The following is a 22,126-nucleotide window of genomic DNA, read 5'->3' as shown; positions in this document are numbered from 1 at the left end:
GTGGAGTTCCATCGCTCTGGGTGATAATGATGCAGGGTGGGCCCTCTCTGTCTTGGCCCAGGTGGCGTTCCTCTCTATCCAGGATGGAGCTCACAGAGTGGCTGTGGTGCTGGGGGCTGTCGCTACCCAGGATGGAGCCCAGAGACTGTCGGTCCTCTCTGGCCCGGTGCTGGGGGCTGTCGAACCCCAACCCCATCAGGAAGTCTGGAGAGAGAGACCCCCGGGAGTCCCGACTCTGCCTCTGCTTCATCTCCCTCATGGCCTGCTGCTCAAACTGCCTGGCCTGCTCCTTCACTGACAGGGGCTTAGGCTCCATGTAGGTGCTGCGCCCCAGGTTTCCCCAGTCCAGGCCATCCAGCATGTCCTTACTGTCCTTCAGCCCAGTCTTCAGAATCTCCAGCTCCCATTGTACCGGGTCCATCACCACCTGTCTCCTCAGAGCATCATACATCTCCTTCCTGTGGAGTCTGGAAGGTAGGGTCCAGGAGTGGCCCGAGCCACCAGAGTTGAATCTCAGGAAGGATTCTCTCAGGCCTTGAGGGGCCTGAGGGGAGTAGGTCCCCAGGAGGTCCATCCTCCTCTGGTGCTTCCCCAGGGTCTCTGGGCTGCTGAGCGTGCCCGTGCCTTCGTCAAACAGGGGGTTCTTGGTGGTTAGGGGATTCTCGTCCGAGAATAATGTGATGTTGCTCTCGGACTTGGGCATATTGTTGAGGAGGATCCCATTGGCACTGGACTGCTTGTGGGCAGTGATGGCCCGTGCGGCAAATGTGCTTATGAGCCTCTGGCGGTCACCTTCCTCTAGCACACAACGCTTACTCCTGCTTTCATGGAGACGGCAGAAAAGAAAAATACTTGAAATAAAAGAGGGAGATAAGGTGTGATGAGACAGTCAGAATGAGGGGATGCAAGAGGAAAGTCATCTATGGGATTCTAGCTAGACAAAATAAGGGCTAATTTCCAAAGAAAAAGGTTGTTTATCTGAGGCTACCATTTACACCTTACTGCCACCAAATAAGTTTATCTACATATCTCCATTGCGACAGACCGCAACTGCCAGACTGACACAATCTACACTGACCAAAAATATAAATGCAACATGTAAAGTGTTTCATGAGCTGAAACAAAAGATCCCAGACATTTTCCATATGCACAAAAAGCTTATTTCTCTCAAATTTGGTGCACAATTTTTCTTACATCCCTGTTACTGGGCATTTTATCCTTTGTCAAGATAATCAATCCACCTGACAGGTGTGGCAGATCAAGAAGCTAATTAAAAAGCATGATCATCACACATGCGCACTTTGTGCTGGGGACAATTAAAGGCCACTTTAAAATATGAAGTTTTGTTATAAAATAAAATCCCGCAGATGTGGCAAGTTGAGGGAGCATGTAATGTCCACCAGAGCTGTTGCCAGAGAATATAACCACGCCAGCCCAGGACCTCCACATCCAGCTTCTTCACCTGCTGGATCATTCGAAAGAGGGGCGGGGAGGGGGAGCGGGGGGGTTGTGGTGGGGGGGTGCTGAAGAGTATTTCTGTCCATAATAACGCCCTTTTGTAGGGAAAAACTAATTCTGATTGGCTGAGCCAGGCTCCCCATTGGGTCTGCCTGGCTTCCAAGTGGGTGAGCCTATGCCCTCCCAGGTCCACCAATGGCTGTGCCACCTGCCCAGTCATGTGAAATCCATAGATTAGGGCCTAAGGAATTTATTTTAATTGACTGATTTCCTTATATTAACTGTAACTCTGCAAAATCTTTGAAATTGTTGCATGTTGCATTTATATTTTTGACAGGAACTGACGAGCAAAACATAGGGAATAGTTCACTCTGAGAAACTATCTACATACAGCTGAAGTACGAAGTTAACATACACCTTAGCCAAATACATTTCAACTCAGTTTTTCACAATTCCTGACATTTAATCCTAGTAAAAATTCCCTGTTTTAGGTCAGTTAGGATCACCACTTTATTTTAAGAATGTGAAATGTCAGAATAATAGTAGAGAGAATGATTTATTTCAGCTTTCATTTCTTTTATCACATTCCCAGTGGGTCAGAAGTTTACATACACTCAATAAGTATTTGGTAGCATTGCCTTTAAATTGTTTAACTTGGGTCAAACATTTCAGGTAGCCTTCCACAAGCTTCCCACAATAAGTTGGGTGAATTTTGGCCCATTCCTCCTGACAGAGTTGGTGTAACTGAGTCAGGTTTGTAGGCCTCCTTGCTCGCACACGCTTTTTCAGTTCTGCCCACAAATTTTCTATAGGATTGAGGTCAGGGCTTTGTGATGGCCACTCCAATACCTTGCCTTTGTGGTCCTTAAGCCATTTTGCCACAACTTTGGAAGTATGCTTGGGGTCATTGTTCATTTGGAAGACCCATTTGCGACCAAGCTTTAACTGCCTGACTGATGTCTTGAGATGTTGCCTCAATATATCCACATACTTTTCTTGCCTCATGATGCCATCTATTTTGTGAAATGCACCAGCTCCTCCTGCAGCAAAGCACCCCCACAACATGATGCTGCCACCCCCGTGCTTCATGGTTGGGATGGTGTTCTTCGGCTTGCAAGCCTCCCCCTTTTTCCTCTAAACATAATGATGGTCATTATGGCCAAACAGTTCTATTTTTGTTTCATCAGACCAGAGGACATTTCTCCAAAAAGTACGATCTTTGTCCCCATGTGCAGTTGCAAACCGTAGTCTGGCTTTTTTATGGCGGTTTTGGAGCAGTGGCTTCTTCCTTGCTGAGCGGCCTTTCAGGTTATGTCGATATAGGACTTGTTTTACTGTGGATATAGATACTTTCGTACCTATTTCCTCCTGCATCTTCACAAGGTCCTTTGCTGTTGTTCTGGGATTGATTTGGACTTTTCGCACCAAAGTACATTCATCTCTAGGAGACAGAACACCTCTCCTTCCTGAGCGATATGACAGCTGCGTGGTCCCATGGTGTTTATACTTGCGTACTATTGTTTGTACAGATGAACGTGGTACCTTCAGGCATTTGGAAATTGCTTCCAAGGATGAACCAGGTCTACAATTTCTTTTCTGAGGTCTTGGCTGATTTCCTTTGATTTCCCATGATGTCAAGCAAAGAGGCACTGAGTTTGAAATAAATACACCCACAGGTATCTCCAATTGACTCAAATGATGTCAATTAGCCTATCAGAATCTTCTAAAGCCATGACATCATTTTCTGGATTTTTCCAAGCTGGTTAAAGGCACAGTCAACTTAGTGTATGTAAACTTCTGACCCACTGGAATTGTGATACAGTGAATTATAAGTGAAATAATCTGTCTGTAAACAATTGTTGGAAATATTACTTGTGTCATGCACAAAGTAGATGTCCTAACCGACTTGCCAAACCTATAGTTTGTTAACTAGAAATTTGTGGAGTGGTTGAAAAACGAGTTTTAATGACTCCAACCTTGGTGTATGTAAACTTCCGACTTCAACTGTACAATAAAAGGACCTCCTACATAAATAATAGCCAACAGACACGAAGCAGAAACTAATACTCGAATGAGCAACCGCACAACTCTCACAGCTCACAGATTTGACCCCCCAGTTAAAACCTAGCAATACAACAGAAGTACTCACTTTAGTCTGGAGGCCAAGGAAGGGAAAATGAGGGAATAAGATAGACAGATGAGAATAGCAGGAAACGCAGGGTGGATCAAATAAATGCTATAGGCTGTACAACCAATAATGGCAGAATTAATTATCCGGTGGATGGCTGACCATAACAAAAACAATTTGCCCTGGCATTGCATTGGTTTTGAACAGATAAGGAGGAAGCTACAACCCAAGAAAACAAAGTGAGCACTGAGGGCAACTTGAGCAGCGTACCATCCTGATAACCCTAGAATCCAGCCTGTGCTCCATGTACTCAACAGCCTTATCGATCAAATGAATTATGTTTCACCACAGCCCATATGAATAGTGGCTGCATTTACTTTAATTATCTTAAATTGACATTCATTTCCCCCTATTTTTCAAAGAGCTGCCCAGTCTGGTTGGATTTTCTTTACTGTCCATTTTGAACAGTAAAAAAATCTAAAATAATAAAGATTCCAGATTATATTCTCGTTGCATATAAAATGATATCATGGTAATGGCAGCGAGCCAAATGGAAGGCAGGAAACTGCTGAGCCATGGAACAGTGATAACAGCTTTGCCCCGAATTACACTGAAACGCAGCATGTCTTTAACCTCCCAGATAAACTTAAAACAATGTCTATAGTAGCGCCTGTTTGACCAGGGAACCCAATCGTGGCCAGGGAAATTGGTCCGATTCTAAATCAAAAAGAGAATTTGCAAGAACACTACAGGCCCAGTCTAGGCCGTTCTGTCGCCCTAGGCGAGGCACACAAAAAATGCCACCATCATATACTCGCAAATCTAGAATAGTCCCAGTAAGCAAAATTACATTTAAAGATATCTAGAATAAATATTTTACATAACGTTGAAGTTATGTAAATTTAGCCCAAAATAAATTGTGATACAAACTGAAGACCATTAAATCATGACAATTTAGCCCATGGGGTGAAACTCCTTGACATCAGATGTGAGTATCCTGAATGTCAATTGTTTGTATGGTGTTTGTTCAAATGTCAGCGCATTTTTTTTATTTGATTGGGACCCATTTAGGTTGGGCTATTTAATCGGAGAAACGTGCATGATGTAAGAATTGTCCATCTCGTTGCATTGCACACATTTTATCTTTAGCCTGTAGGCTACAGCAAAGGCTACATACTATTTCTACCATATTGTATATCTGCTACATGATTTATGTTAGATGATTTTTTGACGGAATGTTGATGGAGCGCAGCAGTGATGAGACCAGCCACACATACAGCTGATGAAACTGTGGGTTTGCACAACCGAAGAATTTCTGCACAAACTGTCAGAAAGCATCTCAAGGAAGCTAATCTGCATGCTCGTCATCCTCACCAGGGTCTTGACCTGACTGCATTTCGGCGTCGCCACCGACTTCAGTGGACAAATGCTCACCTTCGATGGCAACTGGTATGCTGGAGAAGTATCCTCTTCACGGACCCCGGTTTCAACTGTACCGGGCAGATGGCAGAGAGCGTGTATGGGGTCATGTGGGAGAGCGGTTTGCTGATGTCAACCTTATGAACAGTGTGCCCCATGGTGGCAGTGGGGTTAGGTATAAGCTAGGGACATAATTGTATTTTATTGATTTTATTAATTGCATTTTAGTGATACAGTGACAAGATCCTGAGGCCCATTGTTGTGCCATTCATCCGCCGCCATCATCAAGTTTCAGCATGATAATGCACGGCCCCATGTCACAAGGATCTGTACACAATTCCTGGAAGCTTAAAACATCCCAGTTCTTCCATGGCCTGTATACTCATCAGACATGTCACCCATTGAGCATGTTTGGAATGCTCTGGATCAACGTGTACGACAGCGTGTTCCAGTTCACAACAATATCCAGCAACTTTGCACAGCCATTGCAGAGGAGCGAGGCAAAATTCCACAGGCCACAATCAACAGCCTGATCAACTCTATGAGAAGGAGATGTATGCTGAATGAGGCAAATGGTGGCCACACTAGATACTGACTGGTTTTCTGATCCACACCCCTACCTTTTTTTAAGGTCTTTGTGACCAACAGATGCATATCTGTATTCCCTGTCATGTGAAATCCATAGATTAGGGCCTATTAAATTGATTGAAAATGACAGATTTCCTTATATGAACTGTAATTCAGGAAAATCTTTGAAATTGTTGCATGTTACGTTTATATTTTTCTTCAGTGTATGTTGTTGGAGGTGCGTCTTGGTCAGTTTAGCTTGGAAAATGCCTCCCTTGTCAATCTTCCGCCATAGGCTAACCACATAATCCTGCCTGATGGGCGGGCCGGCCCTGAGGACACACATGATGGAATTTGTTGGGATATATCATAACACTTACATGGCACTGTCCCCAAGCTCTTCGTAAAGGTTGTTGGTGGCGGCGCCCACTGATTTGCCTGTAGGGAGGGCCATTTGGATCCGGGCAGTTTTAGCACACTCCGCTTGTCTCCTTTAGTAGTACCATGGAGAGAAAGTCAACCAAGTTACGTTAAGTTACAGCATCAGCATATTCGAACAGGACACTGCTACATTATACATGCACATCACTTGGTACGCAGTGTCACCATAATATACTCAAATAAACCAATTTTGCCGGCACATTTCTTATTTATAGGCCTCCGACTGCAATATAAGGGAGTGCATAAAAACAGGTTATGCACAATTTATTTGTTTTAGATTTCATTGACTTCCCTGATCCCAAACGTTTACTTTGAAAACGGTGGAATGTGAATGCATGTGTCCAAAGTAAAGGCAATAGAAATAAGTAATAACGACAATAATACTCACTCTTTGAATCTGTTGATAATGAACGGAAATGAGAGAGAGGAAGAGAGAGAGAAGGGTGTTAGTAACAAGCGAAGGGCAAATTACAGACAAGATGCTTCTTATAATCGTCGCCTTGATACAAAAATAAAGAGAGTGAAAGAATTCACTGTAGGTTAAGCCAATTTCCTGAACCTGAGACACTGAAGAAGATGACACTGACGATTCTCTTCTCATCTGTTTAACATCCATCCTTGAATTTGTGACAGCCTTCAGTCTAGCCTTCCCAGCTTAGTTCGCAAGCTCGGAGCGGGGGGAGAAAAACCTCCCCAAACAGCAACAATCAGTCTGCTGTGTTTGTTTGCTCTGGCATTAATTAATGTGCTTTTACGCTGTGTAAATAAACAATTACGATGGCTCTCGAAGGCGTTAGCTTCCTCCTAAATGGATGGGTATTAGGGAGAGCCTCTGGGGGCTGGAGAGCAGGTAGCTTGCTGTCTAAACCCCTTTGTCTACCCTACTGTCTCTATCTGCACCAGTACTTGTGCCTGATGCCCTATTCCCTATGTCCTGCCCTGTGCCCTAGTCATACTCACCTTTCTCACGACCAATTCCCATTTGGCACAATGTACTTCCAATAAAGCAACTGAACTTTGAACTGTTCTTTTTACTCACTGCCTGTAGGTGATGATGACGATGAGGATGGCAGGGATGCAGCAGAGGATGATGATGACGGCGAGGGCGAGCAGCGCCCCCTCTGTGTAGCCCACGGTCTGCACGGCCTTCTTCACACTGGTCACCACATCCGGTGTGCGGATCTCTAAGATCCTCCCGCCTCGGCCCAGGTACGGTTGGAACTCCTTGTTGATGTCCAGCAGCTTCCCGTCCAGAAACCTTGGACGTAAACAGACAATATATACAGTACAGTTACACACACACATGGTCATCATCATCTTTATCACTACCCATCAACCTCATCGTCAGTCAAAGACGGCCAGGAGTTTTTCCTGATCACCTCAACTGAGCTGACCAGGCCTTCGTCAGGAAAGGTCTCATTGCAAAATTAAGCCCGTTGCCGAAACAAAGACGCTTCTGACAAGTTTTTCGGGGAAGAAAAGACAGGAATGCTTCACATCACTCTCATGTGAATATCTTACCTATATAACCGCAACATGTAAAGTGTTGGTCCCATGTTTCATGAGATTAAATAAAAGATCCCAGAAATGTTCCATCTGCACAAAAATCTTATTTCTCTCAAATGTTGTGCACAAATTTGTTTACGTCCCTGTTAGTTAGCATTTATCCTTTGCCAAGATAATCTATCCACCTGACAGGTGTGACATAACAATAAGCTGATTAAACAGCATGATCATTACACAGGTGCTGGGGACAATAAAATGCCACTCTAAAATGTGCAGTTTTGTCACAAAATACAATAACACAGATGTCTCAAGTTTTGAGGGAGCGTGCAATTGGCATGCTGACTGCAGGAATTTCCCCCAGAGCTGTTGCCAGAGAACTGAATGTTAATTTCTCTAACATTTCAAACATCGTTTTCGATAATTTGGTAGTACCGGACTCACAACCACGTGTAACCAGACCCAGTGGGTGGGTCTGGCTCCCAAGGCCCACCCATGGCTGCCTCCCTGCATTTCATGTGAAATCCATAGATTAGAGTCTAATGAATTGATTTCAATTGACTGATTTCCTTATATGAATTGTAACTCAGTAAAATGGTTGAAATTATTGCATGTTGCATTTATATTTTTGTTCAGTATATTTATTTTCAGATCTCATTTTGCTCTTTTGTAGCTTTGGCAACTCTGTGTGTTTTATATCCCAGTTCGCTCCTGTCACTGTAGGCTTTACAGACAATCCCCACCCCTTGGCTGCAACCCTTTTAATTTAGTGGACCCTGAGCACACAACCCATGTGGAATTCCTGCTCTCTGGCAGCGTTTGGAACTGCCGATCTGCGGTGAAGAACACGGAGTTCATCTCAGCCTATGCTGCCCTTCTGTGCCTCGACTTTTTGGCCCTGACGGAGACATGAATAACCCCAAAGAACACTGCTACTTCAGCTGCTCTTTTTTCATCCGACTACGTTTTCTCTCATAGTCCGAGAGCATCTGGTCGTTGCATTGGTTGAAAAGGGCTACGCATTTCTCCTAAGTGGAGATTTTTCTATTTTCTCCCTCTCTCACCTGTCCGTCTCCTTATTTGAATGCCATGCTGTCACTGTCACTTGTCCACTCCAGCTTAATATTGTTGTCATCTATCACCCACCAGGTGCCCTTAGAGAGTTCCTCAATGAGCTTGACACATTGAGCTAATTTCCTGACGATGGCTCACCGCTCTTTGTACTTGGTGACTTCAACCTCCTGACATCTGCCTTCGATTCCTTGCTGTCCAACTCTCGCTTTCCCCTCCTTGCCTCTTATTTTCGTTGTTGTAATTTTTATCCCCAATTTCGTGATTACGATCTGGTCTCATCGCTGCAACTCTCCAATGGGCTCGGGAGAGGCTAAGGTCGAGTCATGCGTCCTCCGAAACATGATCCGCCAAACCGCGCTTCTTAACACCCGCTCGCTTAACCCAGAAGCCAGCCGCACCAATGTGTCGGAGGAAACACAGTTCAACTGACAACCGAAGTTAGCCTGCATGCGCCCAGCACGCCAGAAGGAGTCACTAGAGTGTGATGAGCCGAGTAAAGCCCCCCCGGCCAAACCCTCCCCTAACCCGAACGATGCTGGGCCAGTTGTGCGCCACCCTATGGGACTCCCGGTCATGGCCAGTAATGACACAGCCTGGGACCGACCACCAGGCTGTAGTGCAGTGCCTTAGACTGCCGAGTGGCGCAGTAGTCTATCTCCTTGCCTCTTTTGACCTCACCCTTCCCCAGTCCCCTCCCACTCCAAGACTGACAATAAGCTTGACCTCATCTTTACTAGAGGCTGTTTGCCTACTAATCTCACTGCATCCCCCTCCAGGTCTTATTTGTTCCTTTTCTGTATCCCTTTCCTCCAACCCTACCCGCTCAGACCCTACCCAGATTGTCATGCGCTGTCGCAATCTTCGTTCTCTCTCTCCCCCACTACTCTCTTATCATCTCTCCCTGCTAAATCCTTCTCCCTCCTGTCTCCTGATTCTGCTTCTTCAACCCTACTCTCCTCCCTTTCTGCATACTATGACTCACACTGTCCCCTTTCCTCCTGGCCAGTCTCGGCCCTTCCCTCCTGCTCTGTGGCTGAATAACTCATTGCGAGCTTACAGAACAGGGCTGCGGGCAGTCCCTCCTCTCTTTCCACTCCCTCCTCTCTACCTTCTCTTTCTCTGTATGCGCTGCTAAAGCCACTTTCGATCACTCTAAAATAACCCCAGGAAACTCTTTTCCACCTTCTCCTCCCTCCTTAATCCCCCCCCCCCCCCTCCTCCCTCTCTGCGGACGACTTTGTCAGCCACTTTGAAAAGAAGGTTAACGACATCCGCTCCTCATTCACTCAGCCTATTGAGTCCACTGGTCCCACTCACACAGAGCTACCCTACTCCTTGACCTCTTTCTCCCCTCTCTCTCCAGATGAAATCCTGTGACTAGTGAGGTCCGGCCACCCGACAACGTTCCCGCTGGATCCCATCCCCTTCTCCAGACCATCTCTGGAGACCTCCCATTCCTTTCTTCCTCAACTCATCCCTGACCAGTCGCTGCGTCCCCACTAACTTCAAAATGGCCCGAGTGTCTCCCCCCTCAAGAAACTAACACTTGACTCCTCTAACATCAAAGACTACAGACCAGTATCCCTTCTTTCTTTTCTTTCCAAAACACTTGAGTGTGCTGTCTCTGACCAACTTTCTCACCATCTCTCTCAGAACAATCTTATTGACCCTAACCAGTCAGGCTTCAAGGCGGGTCATTCAAACGAGACTGCTCTTCTCTGTCACGGAGGCTCTCCGCACTGCCAAAGCTGACTCTCTCTCCTCTGTTCTCATCCTCCTAGATCTATCCGCTGCCTTCGACAACGTGAACCATCAGATCCTCCTCTCCACCCTCCCAGGGCTGGGTGTCTCAGGCTCTGCACACTCTTGGGATGCATCCTACCTGGCAGGCCGCTCCTACCAGGTGTCGTGGAGAGGATCTGTGTCTGCACCACGTACTCTCATTACCGGTGTCCCCCAGGGCTCGGTTCTAGGCCCTCTCCCCTTCTCTCTATACACCAAGTCACTTGGCTCGGTCACATTCTCGCATGATCTCTCCTATCATTGCTATGCGGATGACACTCAACTACTTTTCTCCTTTCCCCCTTTTGACATCCAGGTGGCGACACGCATCTTTGCGTGCCTGGCAGATATCTCAGCTTGAATGTTGGCCCACCACCTGAAATTTAACCTCGACAAGACAGCACTGCTCTTCCTCCCAGGGAAGGCCTGCCCATTCAAAGATCTCTCCATCACGGTTGACAACTCCACGGTGTCCCCCTCCTAGATGACAAAGAACCTTGACGTGACCCTGGACAACACCCTGTCATTCTCTGCAAATATCAAAGCAGTGACACGCTCCTGCAGGTTCATGCTCTACATCATCCGTAGAGTACGACCCTACCTCACACAGGAAGCGGCATAGGTAGTAATCCAGGCACTTGTCATCTCCCATCTGGACTACTGCAACTCACTGTTGGCTGGGCTCCCTGCTTGTGCCATCAAACCCCTGCAACTTATCCAGCCCGTCTGGTGTTCAAACTTCCCAAGTTCTCCCATGTCACCCCACTCCTCTGCACACGTCACTAGCTTCCAGGCGAAGCTCGCATCCACTACAAGACCATGATGCTTGCCTACAGAACAGCAAGAGGAGCTGGCCCTCCCTACCTTCAGGCTATGCTCAAACCCTACACCCCAACCCGAGCACTCTGGTCTGCCACCTCTGGTCTCTTGGCTCTCCCACCCCTACAGGAGGGCAGCTCCCGGTCAGCCCAGTCCAAGCTCTTCTCTGTCCTGGCACCCAATGGTGGAACCAGCTTCCCCCTGAAGCTAGAACAGCAGAGTCCCTGCCCATCTTCCGAAAACATCTGAAACCCTACCTCCTCAAAGAGTATCTTAAATAATCCCACAGTACCCCCCCCCCCGCTCACCCCCTTCTCACCTCCCCCTTTCTGTGAACTAACACTTGTACTTTACTTTTTCCCCCTTACCAGTTCTGACTTTTCTGATAGCTACTTTAATGTAAGTCACTCTGGATAAGCGCGTCTGCTAAATGACTCAAACGTAAAATGTAAAAACGAATGGCTCTAGTCATAACAATATGTATGAGAACAGCAGTATACAGTTGTGCATCTCTGAATGTTATATTTATTATCGGGGTCATTGAAATGACCGAATCGATAGAACACGGCTCAGAATGAAATATATATAACAACGGAACACCACAGAGAGTGCAACACCTTACTCCCTATAATGCCTGGAATCAGAAATGACAGGTGTGGGGGCACACTGCGACACAATCCTGTTGCCGTTGTTCACTAGGTCTATTTGACATGCTGTGGAGCTGCAAGAGGCAGAGGGTGGTTAGATGAACACTGAGCCTGCTGTGTAGAGTTGGTAGGGAGCAGTAGCGGATTGTCAGCCAGTTGAATGGCAGAACTAGAGCTGCTGTCGTACGAGGGCATGCGGAGGTTTGCTCTCTAATGAGGGCCTGACTGCAGGGTGACGGGAAACAAAATAACCCTGGTGAGTGGTGACATCCCCCCCCTGCCACACACACGCCTCTGTCTGCCACTGGGTAAACACCTGCTCCACGGGGGAATGGTGTATCTAGATACTACAAGGGGTGGCCCTAAGGGGCAATCCCTTGTATTGTGACCTACTTTGCCCCTCAGGGCCACTGTGGTGACAGGCTACTACTCACTTGAATAGCTCCTGGCGTGAGATGGCCCGGTTGGTCAGAGGGTCGATGGCGTAAACCATCAGGTCTGACTTGGAGTAGTCCTCCTGCTCGAAGCCATCGCCGAACCGCTGCGGCCCGATGGACTCCACCACCACTTTGGCCCCGGGAATCTGGTCCTGCACATAGCGCTCCAAGATCCTGCAGAGGGAGAGGAAGGAATAATCAGGTGCTTTGTATAAGAACAAGGCGACAGCAGGATCTCTGGGAAAACGGTGAATGATATGTTAAATCCAAATGGTAATAACGTACTGCAATTCATAGTCGCTACACCGACCTGTAGCTGTACTCTCTCACCACGTGACACTGAGCTAACGCTGCCTCAACTGTTTAAAAAGAAGAGGCCTTGACTGAATGGATTCAGGCTCACTGAAAGAATTTCTCAGTCAGGCGATACGTCCTTGATCAGTACATTAATTAGGACAGTGATTAGAATGAGGTTGTGCATTGGATTTACAATGAAAAACATGACACCCTATATCCTCCTTGAGACCGTCAGCAACTATAAACAGTCAATTCCCACACGTTTCCATGACCCTGTCAAAATCACCTCTCGCTCAAAATGGTTTTGGATCGCAATGTAACGCCATCTTAAATGGCACGCTGTTCACTATAAAGTGCACTACCCACTATACCAGCATAGGGCTCTGGTCAAAGGTAGTTCACTATAGAGGAAATAGTGGCCAGTTTAGACACAACCCTTGTTTGGTGGTGGGCGTCTGCAGCCAGAAGCTCTGATCTGAGCGGGACGGCAACGGCAAAATAGGCGTTGAAACAATTACCTGCTGTGCCCTGGATGTTCCCGCTCCCCAGGGAAACTCAAAAAAAGAGGATGGCAGGACAGAATAGTAACCAGATGGATGTATTTCTGCTTGGGTGGGGAGAGCACTAATAAACTAGGTGGCTCCACAGCTGGGGCCACAGCCCTTGGAGCTAAAGTGGAGACCTGGGATGAGACCCAGTCAGAGGAAGTCCATCATGGAGGACTGGTACTGTATGACTGTTTGTCAGTAAGAGGATAGGTTGAGTGATGGATAGGTGTACAGAAGCAATACAGCCAATACACACAAGCTCACACACAGTCAGTATGCTGGAGTGCAGGTGCACCCACACACGCTCTTCCCCCACCCCCCACCTCAGAGGAACAGGAGACAGCCAGGGAGCCACTGACACTTTCCCTCTCTCCCTCATTTACAATTTAGCTTCAGAGAGAAGTTGGACGCCTTTCTGATCACAATGCTAAGAGCTAAGCAGTAAGCTCAAGACAAGGATGGAACCATCATTGAGTGGCTGTGTGAAGTGTATGACAGAGCTCTGACAGAGCTGTGGAGACAGGTGGTGAGCGGCTCTCACGGAAACTGAGGGAAGGCTCGCGTCGCCTACAACTTTAATTTGAGCAGCCGTCAAACAGCGGGACACCGTTTCATCTCGATAGAAGGCAGCGATAGAACCAACATTGCACACTGATTCATACAGCCCCCCAAACACCTGCATGCCTGGGAAAGGGCCAAAGGTAAGTGTTTGCATATCAAGTATAGGAGACGGCTATAAGCACAGTTGCGACTTGACTGTTAAAATATGGATTATTAGATATCTTCTACGTTACCCGAGGAGCTTGTCCTTTTTCTGTTCCACCACTGTAGGAGCAACGTTGGAGACCACCACCTGCATATCCAGCAGATTCACTACAGATACCTGGGAAACAGAGGTCAATCAAAGGATCAATGGTACAGACACAAAACGAGCATCTATTTCCCTCCCCTCCCTAACTTCTACAAATAAGCTTTAATGTTGGACAGCAGGCTAAACCACACGGAAAATCTTCCTGTAGTTTGTGCAGTACCCATGAAATGAAGCTTCCCATTGGAATTAGATTAACTTAGCCACAGCGGGGTTCCTCTCGTTCAGGCAAGGCTCTGGCCCAGCCAGCCTCTTATTTCATTAAGAGCAAAGGGAGTAAAATAGGCTGCACAAGGCCGCAATGTATAATCAATGGTCCCCATCTACCCTGGGACAGTTCAATTTGCAACAAACTGGGAAGAGGCCAGCACAGAAGGAACACACATTCATCTACTCTCTCAGGGATAGCTAGCCTATCTACCACAAGGCTGGCACAGGACATGGACCATTGATTAGCTGGAGTATCAACACCATGCTTTTTTTTTTTTTTTTTTACAAATGCAATTCCTATGGGAAGCTTTTGAGTGTGTATTTTGGGAGGGCTGGGGTGTTAATGTGCCAATATACACCTGGGGAGTGGAGATATTGATATTGTGGATATCGACACACTTAATGTTGGTCCCTCAGCTATTTTTAAGAGAGCCATAAGCTGGAATTGATTAAGGTTGGCAAGAAGGCCATGAAAGATTAGCTGGCACTGATAGAACTTAGCATTGAACAAAGACTCTGTGGGCACCAGATGGAGACCAATGGCTATTCAGGGCACAGCGACAGAAATAGAACGGCTAGAACAGACATTCCCATTCAATTCTCTGGGAGCAGGACAAACTCACCACCACCTCTGCCTTGCTGCTCAGCCCCCCCTCGCCGTAATTGTCAGTGGCGACCACTTCAAACTTGAAGTAGGACCGTCGCATGTTCCTGTACATAATGGCAGTCTTGATGACGCCGGTGTAGGGCTCGATGACAAAGCCGTCCTTGCCGTCGGTGGTGGGGGGGATAATAATCCTGTATTGCATGGAGCTGTAATTCCCTGTGTCCTTGTCCAGGGCCTGAGACAAACACAGACACACGGAGTCAAAGGATTCAAGAGGTTCAAAGACAGCAGCGTCATCAACAACAACACAACATCAAGATACAGATCAACTCATCCATCGAAAATGAAAGGGACGTAATTGATGGATTTTTGGGGCAGTTGTAGTTCTCAATTCTTGCTGTAGGGGGAGTCTTTGAGCTGCGAGCCACTCTTTAACAGAGAAACTCCTGTCAATCTGCCCAGCTGATTGATTTCACCATTTGCCACATTGCTCTGCAGTGACATTGATTTATAATACCTTTCTACGACTGGGACTGAGTGTGACAGCACTGTGCCCTGCCCCGCCGGAGTCATTAATACAAATGAGATATTTTCTATATTCTGCAAGATTCATTCAACTCAATCGTACACCACAGGCTAACACTATCGAAAGGTTCTTTGGTAACAGATTCCACCACCTGGGTTAGTTATTGGTGATACCAGACCAGACCAGGAAAGAACACATCAGTCTATGAATGCAGAGTGAAAATGTGGCACGGAGACAGCGCAAGCGGAGAAAGGAGAGCCTTTGACTGTGTTCTGAAAGAAACCCCAACCTGTTTGAAACTGTGGATCAGATTTGAGGCTGATTTGCTGTGAAACCCTCGTGACATTGGATTTGTTCTTCGCAGAGATTCCTCTTTGTTCTCCTATATATACAGAGACACAAATGCATTCCTCCAAAACGACTTATACTAATTACCAGATCAATGTGTCCTTCATGTGTCGCTCAGACGACGAGTCATTATTTAGTTCTACATTGCCACTTCTCACGTCTGTCTCTCGCTCTCTCCCCACATGAAAAAATACTATAGTATTCGCTGTGATGTTTTTGTGGACTGTAGTACAGTATACTGTAGTATTTACTGAAGTGTTTTTGGAGACATTACTGTAGTATTCACTGTAGTATTTACTATAGTGTTTTTGTTTTATTATCTTTGACAGAGAAGTGGAGGCTTTTTTTCTTTCAGGGAACCTTTCAGAGCTTCTGTTCTTTTCCATAAACTTTAACACAATATGGTTTATACTTGGCATGTAGGTTTCTCACTTATGGGTGGCACAAATTGCGACATGCGGGAGGGGAATGGGCATAGTATATGCAAATTAAATACTGTAATATTTACAATAGTTAAAAAAGTGTAGTGTTTTTGCGGACTGTAGTGTTATGGCAGACGTTACTGTAGTATTTACTACAGTGTTTTTTTTGTAGATAATACTGTAGCATGTACTGTGGTATTTACTGTAGTATTGTACAGTACACTACAACATTCTATAGTAAGTACTACACATGATTGAGGGATACTACAGTGTGTAGTATAGCATTCTACAGTATACTACAGTTTACTACATAACTCTGTAGTAAGTACTGTAGTATTCCATAGTAAACTGTAGTATCTTTTCATGTGTGTCCACCTATCCCTTCTTCAGGTTATACACCACTCCACAGGGTTTTAGATTCCTTCTTTCTCCCTAAAAAACTATTTAAAGAAGGATTTCAAAGTAGATTAGTCTAATCTTAGGGATACTGAGCGGCTTTTACAGAAATCTATATTCAGATCTGCTATGAATTTCCGATTAGTTAAGCAACAGGGAATAGGTATGAATACTAAGGAGGAAGATATTGACCCGGACGATGAGTGAAACACCTGAGAAGTTGAATGATACCGTTAGGAGATGGAACCAGTGGGAGTCTCAGCTCAGTAAATCTTTGACCCAGTAATTCCATTACCTCCTGGTCGAAAGGATTATCTCTCTTTAGAGGCTCCTGGCAAACCCGTTTGCAACTGTGTGCTCTGCACTAACAGTCTTGCTGCCTACACCAGTTGCACACAGACATGGTAGAGACAGATACAGACAGACGGACAGATTGGCAGGCAGACAGTCAGGCAGACGTCTACGGCTCATCATTCTGCAACAGAGCATGAGATGCAAATGACCATCCAGCGGGTAGTGATTAGGATTATAATGAAAGGTGCCCTTGTGTGGGCGCTGTATAGTCTGCCCTCATCACTGCGCGTGCACGCACGCACACACACACACACACACCCACCCAACAGGTGTCACAGTGGCTTTAGCTACAAAAGGTGCGAAAAATAAACACAAAAACAACACGTTGAACATGTGAATGCACGCCCTGATGCACACACAGGGAATAATTCCCTTTCACACAGGATGGTGCGGCATGCGATTGAAAGGTGTGTGGACATTTGTACGTGAGAGCCTCTACAGCCTTAGCATTCTAAGTATTGCCAGGGGTGTCGGAAAGTCTCAGATGTTAGAGCCTCCAGCTGGTAATGCATTGTCAACACGGGCCAAAGATACCGGCAGGGAAAATAACAGTTCTCCCAGGATTACAACTACAAAACTCTGCATTTCAAATGCAAACACAGATAATCACTCAACCAGACACATTTTGGGGCGTATTACCTTTCTGTTCCTTTGGCTGGTTTCATTGTGAGGAGGAGTGATCGTGAAACGCGTCACATATATTTGATGATGTTTTGATAGTTCCATTTTAGAAAAGTTCAATTTTAGAAAATAATGGGTTGTTCTTTTAAGACACCAATTGCACTATCTAGAAGTGGTAAACTTAGGCTGCGTTCAGACAGGCAGCCCAATTCTGCTCTTTTTTTCACTAATTGGTCTTTTTGACCAATCAGATCAGTGCTGAAAAAGCTTTGGAAAAATAAAACAGAATTGGGCTGCCTGTCTAAACTCAGCCTTTGTGTTTGAAAAGAGCTCGGTTGTACCTGAACTTGTAGTACAGAAGTGAATGTTTTGGCGTCCTCTGCCACTCCTCCCAGGTACAAGGGTTTGGTAAAGACAGGAGGGTGATCATTCTCATCCCAAACATCAATGAACACCCTCGCTGTGTTAGCTGCAAACAGAGGAGAAAAAAACAAAGAATTCAAAATGAACCCCCAGAGAAAAGGTGAATCTCATTTGGATTAAATAGAATTGTTAAAAACAAGAGGGCATGTCTAAACAGCCTAAATGTGCATCATATACAAAATAGGAGTCTACAATTCACTGCCAACACACTGATTTAGACGTTTGACTAATATAGTACAACACTGCATTGCGGTTTGTCATTTCTCATAGTAAAAAGCCAAGCCACATCCTGAAGGGTTACAACTGCGCCGAGGGACCTTGCCAAATAAAAAGCCATACATCATCTGACAAAACGTTCTGGGACCGACCAAGGGGACAGTAGAGTCGGCACATTTCTCGTTTATCCCAGCCAGGATGTCCAATGTTACAGCGGGTGACAACAGTAAATGGGCAACAACAAGAGAGTACCTGCTGCTGCAATGCAACACACACAGACACATGCACGCACGCGCGCAAATGTACGCACGCAGGCACACAAGCCACACACACACACACACACACACACACACACACACACACATGCCCCTGTTGAATCAGTGATGTGGCTCTAATCACTTGAACAAAGTGTCTTCATTATACAGTTGATGGTGGCCACCTTCATAACCAAACGCAATGGGGAGAACCCATCCACACTCCGCTTGAAAGCAGCCATTTAACACTCCACCTCCTCCAGTGGAATGAATCAAAACATCAATACCCCCCCCCCCCATGATGATACTCCCACCGCATCTCAACTCTAGCTGCCAGGCCTGCTTCAGTGGAACGAGGTATTAATCTATTGCCATTGGGTGTCCTCGATCATGTTTGCTGCTGCCCCATCTCAGCTTGAATGACACATAGTGAGTGGCCAGGGTATATTAGTTAAACCATTACAAGAGGGGGAAATGCAACAATTCTCAGTCAATTGAGTTTGAGTAAAGAAAAACCTGCAATATCTATTACAAAGCGCAATGCAAAAATATCTATCTGTGTATAACATACAGCAGTGACTATATCCACAAGCGTTTCCTTTATTCTAGATGTAAGTGGATAACAGCGCTATTGGAATCAAATTGAGTTGAGTGATTGTTTTATTGAGGAGATTGAGTGAATGTTTTATTGAGGAGACATGATAAGATTGGCAAGAAATGAATGACTTGTTTAATCTGCCACATGAACCAGTAACTGCTTAATTAAAATGTATCCTCCGCAGAAACTCAGCATGATGTTGACTAATTAGAAAACTAAATAACGTGAAAGGACGAGGCGTGCTTTTAGTCTTTTGGAAAAAGCAAAGATGGGAAATAATTTATAGCCAAATGCCAGACACATTTATGTTACAAGAGAGAGAAAGACGGTAGAAACAAACATTTGAATTACTCCAATTAAGGCCGTAAGAAGCTATTTGGCTGACTATTGCCTTCAGTTTTTAAACCTCTCTGAGGCAATTACCACACAAAAGGCTTTTACTACTATGTCTGACTGTGTAAAACAACACATTTCACTGCACCTATCCGGTGTATGTGACAATACAACATACAAAAAGAAGAAGACTTTTAGCCCTGGGCAAAAGTAGTGCACTTTATAGGAAACAGGTTGCAATTTCCCAAGTGACAGTTTAAATGGCAGGCAGGCTTACTCTTGGAGGGCGCTCTGAGATTGGAACCAACCACTCCGATGGAGTCAGCCTCCACTTTGAGGATGTAGCTGGCATTGGTCTCGTAGTCCAGCTGCTTGGCCGTAGAGAACATCCCGGTGCTGTTGTTGAGCCTGAATACGCCTGGGAGATACATTCAGATCAACAGAGTAGAGCTAGAGTCAGCACCATATCATATCAGTCCGGGGAGAGGAGGGAGACACGCATATGTACAGAGTAGAGCAGAGCTCGCACCATATCGTACTGTATCGGTCCCTAAGTAGAACGACAAGGGCATTCACCTCCCCAAATCCCACTGTGTGTGGGGTCAAGTGTTGAGGCCTGACACCAGAGAGATCCCACTACACTGGAGAATCACTGAGTCACTGATTGTTTTTTGTGTAAGGCATAATTGATGACTTACACTGAAACGCATAGCTAGTACTCACTTTTCAGACCTAAAAATGAATTCCAGCACGCCATAAACTTTGAAAGCCACAACGATGTAGGACACTGTCATTATCTTCCCGAGCTTCTTCATTGAATCTAATGAGAGTTAAAAGTGAAACCAATTCCCTTTGTTTCCAAATGAATACATGGATCAGATACAGTTTAGTGCAAGGTTCAATATGGGGATGCAATTTCATATTTTCCCACTCTGAAAAGCATGAGCCCCGGTTTTAATCACGGTGAGGAATGGTGGGAGGACGGTAGGGTCTAATCATCCCTCAGGGTACTTTTACATGGCAGAAACTGTCAGCAACAGGGGAGACTGACTAGTGCACACAAACATACACACACTTTGGTAGACTTAGGGGCAAAAAAGAGTGCAGTCTCAGGACAGAAGGTACTCTTTTAGGTCCTTTAGACCATGACTATGACTGTGTATAACTTACATTGAACATATATTTTACATTACCGCTCGCTCAAGGCAAATGGTGAAATCCTTCTGAGGTGCGGAGGGTTCATAACTAAATGATGAGAGAGTAAGTGACTGACTAGAGCCACTGTTCCTAGGCCGTCATTGTAAATAAGAATGTTATTAACTGACTTGCCTAGTTAAATAAAATATTAAATACAAATAAAAATAAATAAAAATAGAGCTGTGTAGAGCCACATAGAGCTATAAAGAGCCATATAGAGCTGTATAGAGCCACAGAGCTGTATAGAGCCATATAGAGCTGTATAGAGCCATATAGAGCTGTATAGAGCCATATAGAGCTGTATAGAGCCACATAGAGCTGTAAAGAGCTGTATAGAGCCATATAGAGCAGAGGTCGACCGATTATGATTTTTCAACGCCGATACCGATACCGATTATTGGAGGACAAAAAAAAGCCGATAACGATTAATCGGCCGATTTAAAAAAATATATGTATGTATTTATATATATATATATTATACACACATTTTTGTAATAATGACAATTGCAACAATACTGAATGAACAATGAACACTTTTATTTTAACTTAATATAATACATAAATAAAATCAATTTAGTTTCAAATAACATGAGAACATATGTTAAAACGAACCACCAGCTTTCATGGGTCTTCAATATTCCCAGTTAAGTTTTAGGTTGTAGTGCAGAAAGCAGAGCTTGTCTGCATGGTCCCCTGTCAGTCTGCTCCTCCACGAAACACAGACCTTATTTGAAGTAGATCAAGACATTCTCTATGGAAGACATGAACCGTAAAATAACGAAGGAACCCCTTTCAAGTTCAGCCGCAAGTTATTACAGGAATTATAACGCGTCGACTATTTCTCTCTAAACCATATACCTTTGACTAATCCGGAAACTATCACCTCGAAAACAAAACGTTTATTCAGTTCCGTATTTTATCTAACGGGTGGCATCCATGAGTCTAAATATTCCTGTTACATTGCACAACCTTCAATGTTATGTCATAATTACTTAAAATTCTGGCAAATTAGTTCGCAAAGAGCCAGGCGGCCCAAACTGTTGCATATACCCTGACTCTGCGTGCAATGAACGCAAGAGAAATGACACAATTTCACCTGGTTAATATTGCCTGCTAACCTGGATTTCTTTTAGCTAAATATGCAGGTTTAAAAATATATACTTGTGTATTGATTTTAAGAAAGGCATTGATGTTTATGGTTAAGTACACATTGGAGCAATGACAGTCATTGATTGATTGTTTTTTATAAGATAAGTTTAATGCTAGCTAGCAACTTACCTTAGCTTACTGCATTCGCGTAACAGGCAGGCTCCTCGTGGAGTGCAATGTAATGATGGTGTTAGAGCATTGGACTAGCTGACAAGGTTAAAAATCTGTCAGAGGCAGAACGTTCCTAGGCCGTCATTGAAAATAAGAATGTGTTCGTAACTGACTTGCCTAGTTAAATAAAGATTTAAAAAAGTTGTAAAAAAAATATAAAAAAATACCGCCCAAAAATACCGATTTCCAATTGTTATGAAAACTTGAAATCGGCCCTAATTAATCGGTCATTCTGATTAATCGGTCAACCTCTAATATAGAGCTACATAGAGCTGTATAGAGCCATATAGAGCTGTATAGAGCATTATAGAGC

The 22,126-nt window shown here is 45.0% G+C and overlaps 1 protein-coding gene across 1 annotated transcript in view; it reads right to left on the bottom strand.

Moving 5' to 3' along the window:
- LOC139580887 (protocadherin-15-like) overlaps positions 1-22,126 on the bottom strand; it is a 220,646-nt gene that overhangs the window by 14,438 nt on the left and 184,082 nt on the right. The window contains exons 27-34 of the mRNA XM_071410010.1: positions 19,574-19,714; positions 17,814-17,941; positions 14,822-15,040; positions 13,915-14,003; positions 12,273-12,449; positions 7,053-7,271; positions 6,402-6,410; positions 5,953-6,063 (exon numbers count right to left, since the gene is read on the bottom strand). Coding sequence (XP_071266111.1) covers positions 5,953-6,063; positions 6,402-6,410; positions 7,053-7,271; positions 12,273-12,449; positions 13,915-14,003; positions 14,822-15,040; positions 17,814-17,941; positions 19,574-19,714 — 1,093 coding nt within the window. The remainder of the gene's footprint in view (positions 1-5,952; positions 6,064-6,401; positions 6,411-7,052; positions 7,272-12,272; positions 12,450-13,914; positions 14,004-14,821; positions 15,041-17,813; positions 17,942-19,573; positions 19,715-22,126) is intronic.

This window comes from Salvelinus alpinus, chromosome 7 (genome assembly GCF_045679555.1).
Source record: "Salvelinus alpinus chromosome 7, SLU_Salpinus.1, whole genome shotgun sequence".
In the NCBI taxonomy this organism is placed as follows: Eukaryota; Metazoa; Chordata; class Actinopteri; order Salmoniformes; family Salmonidae; genus Salvelinus; species Salvelinus alpinus.
The sequence above is the reverse complement of the archived record's forward strand: the minus strand, read 5'-3'. Positions and strand labels throughout refer to the sequence as shown.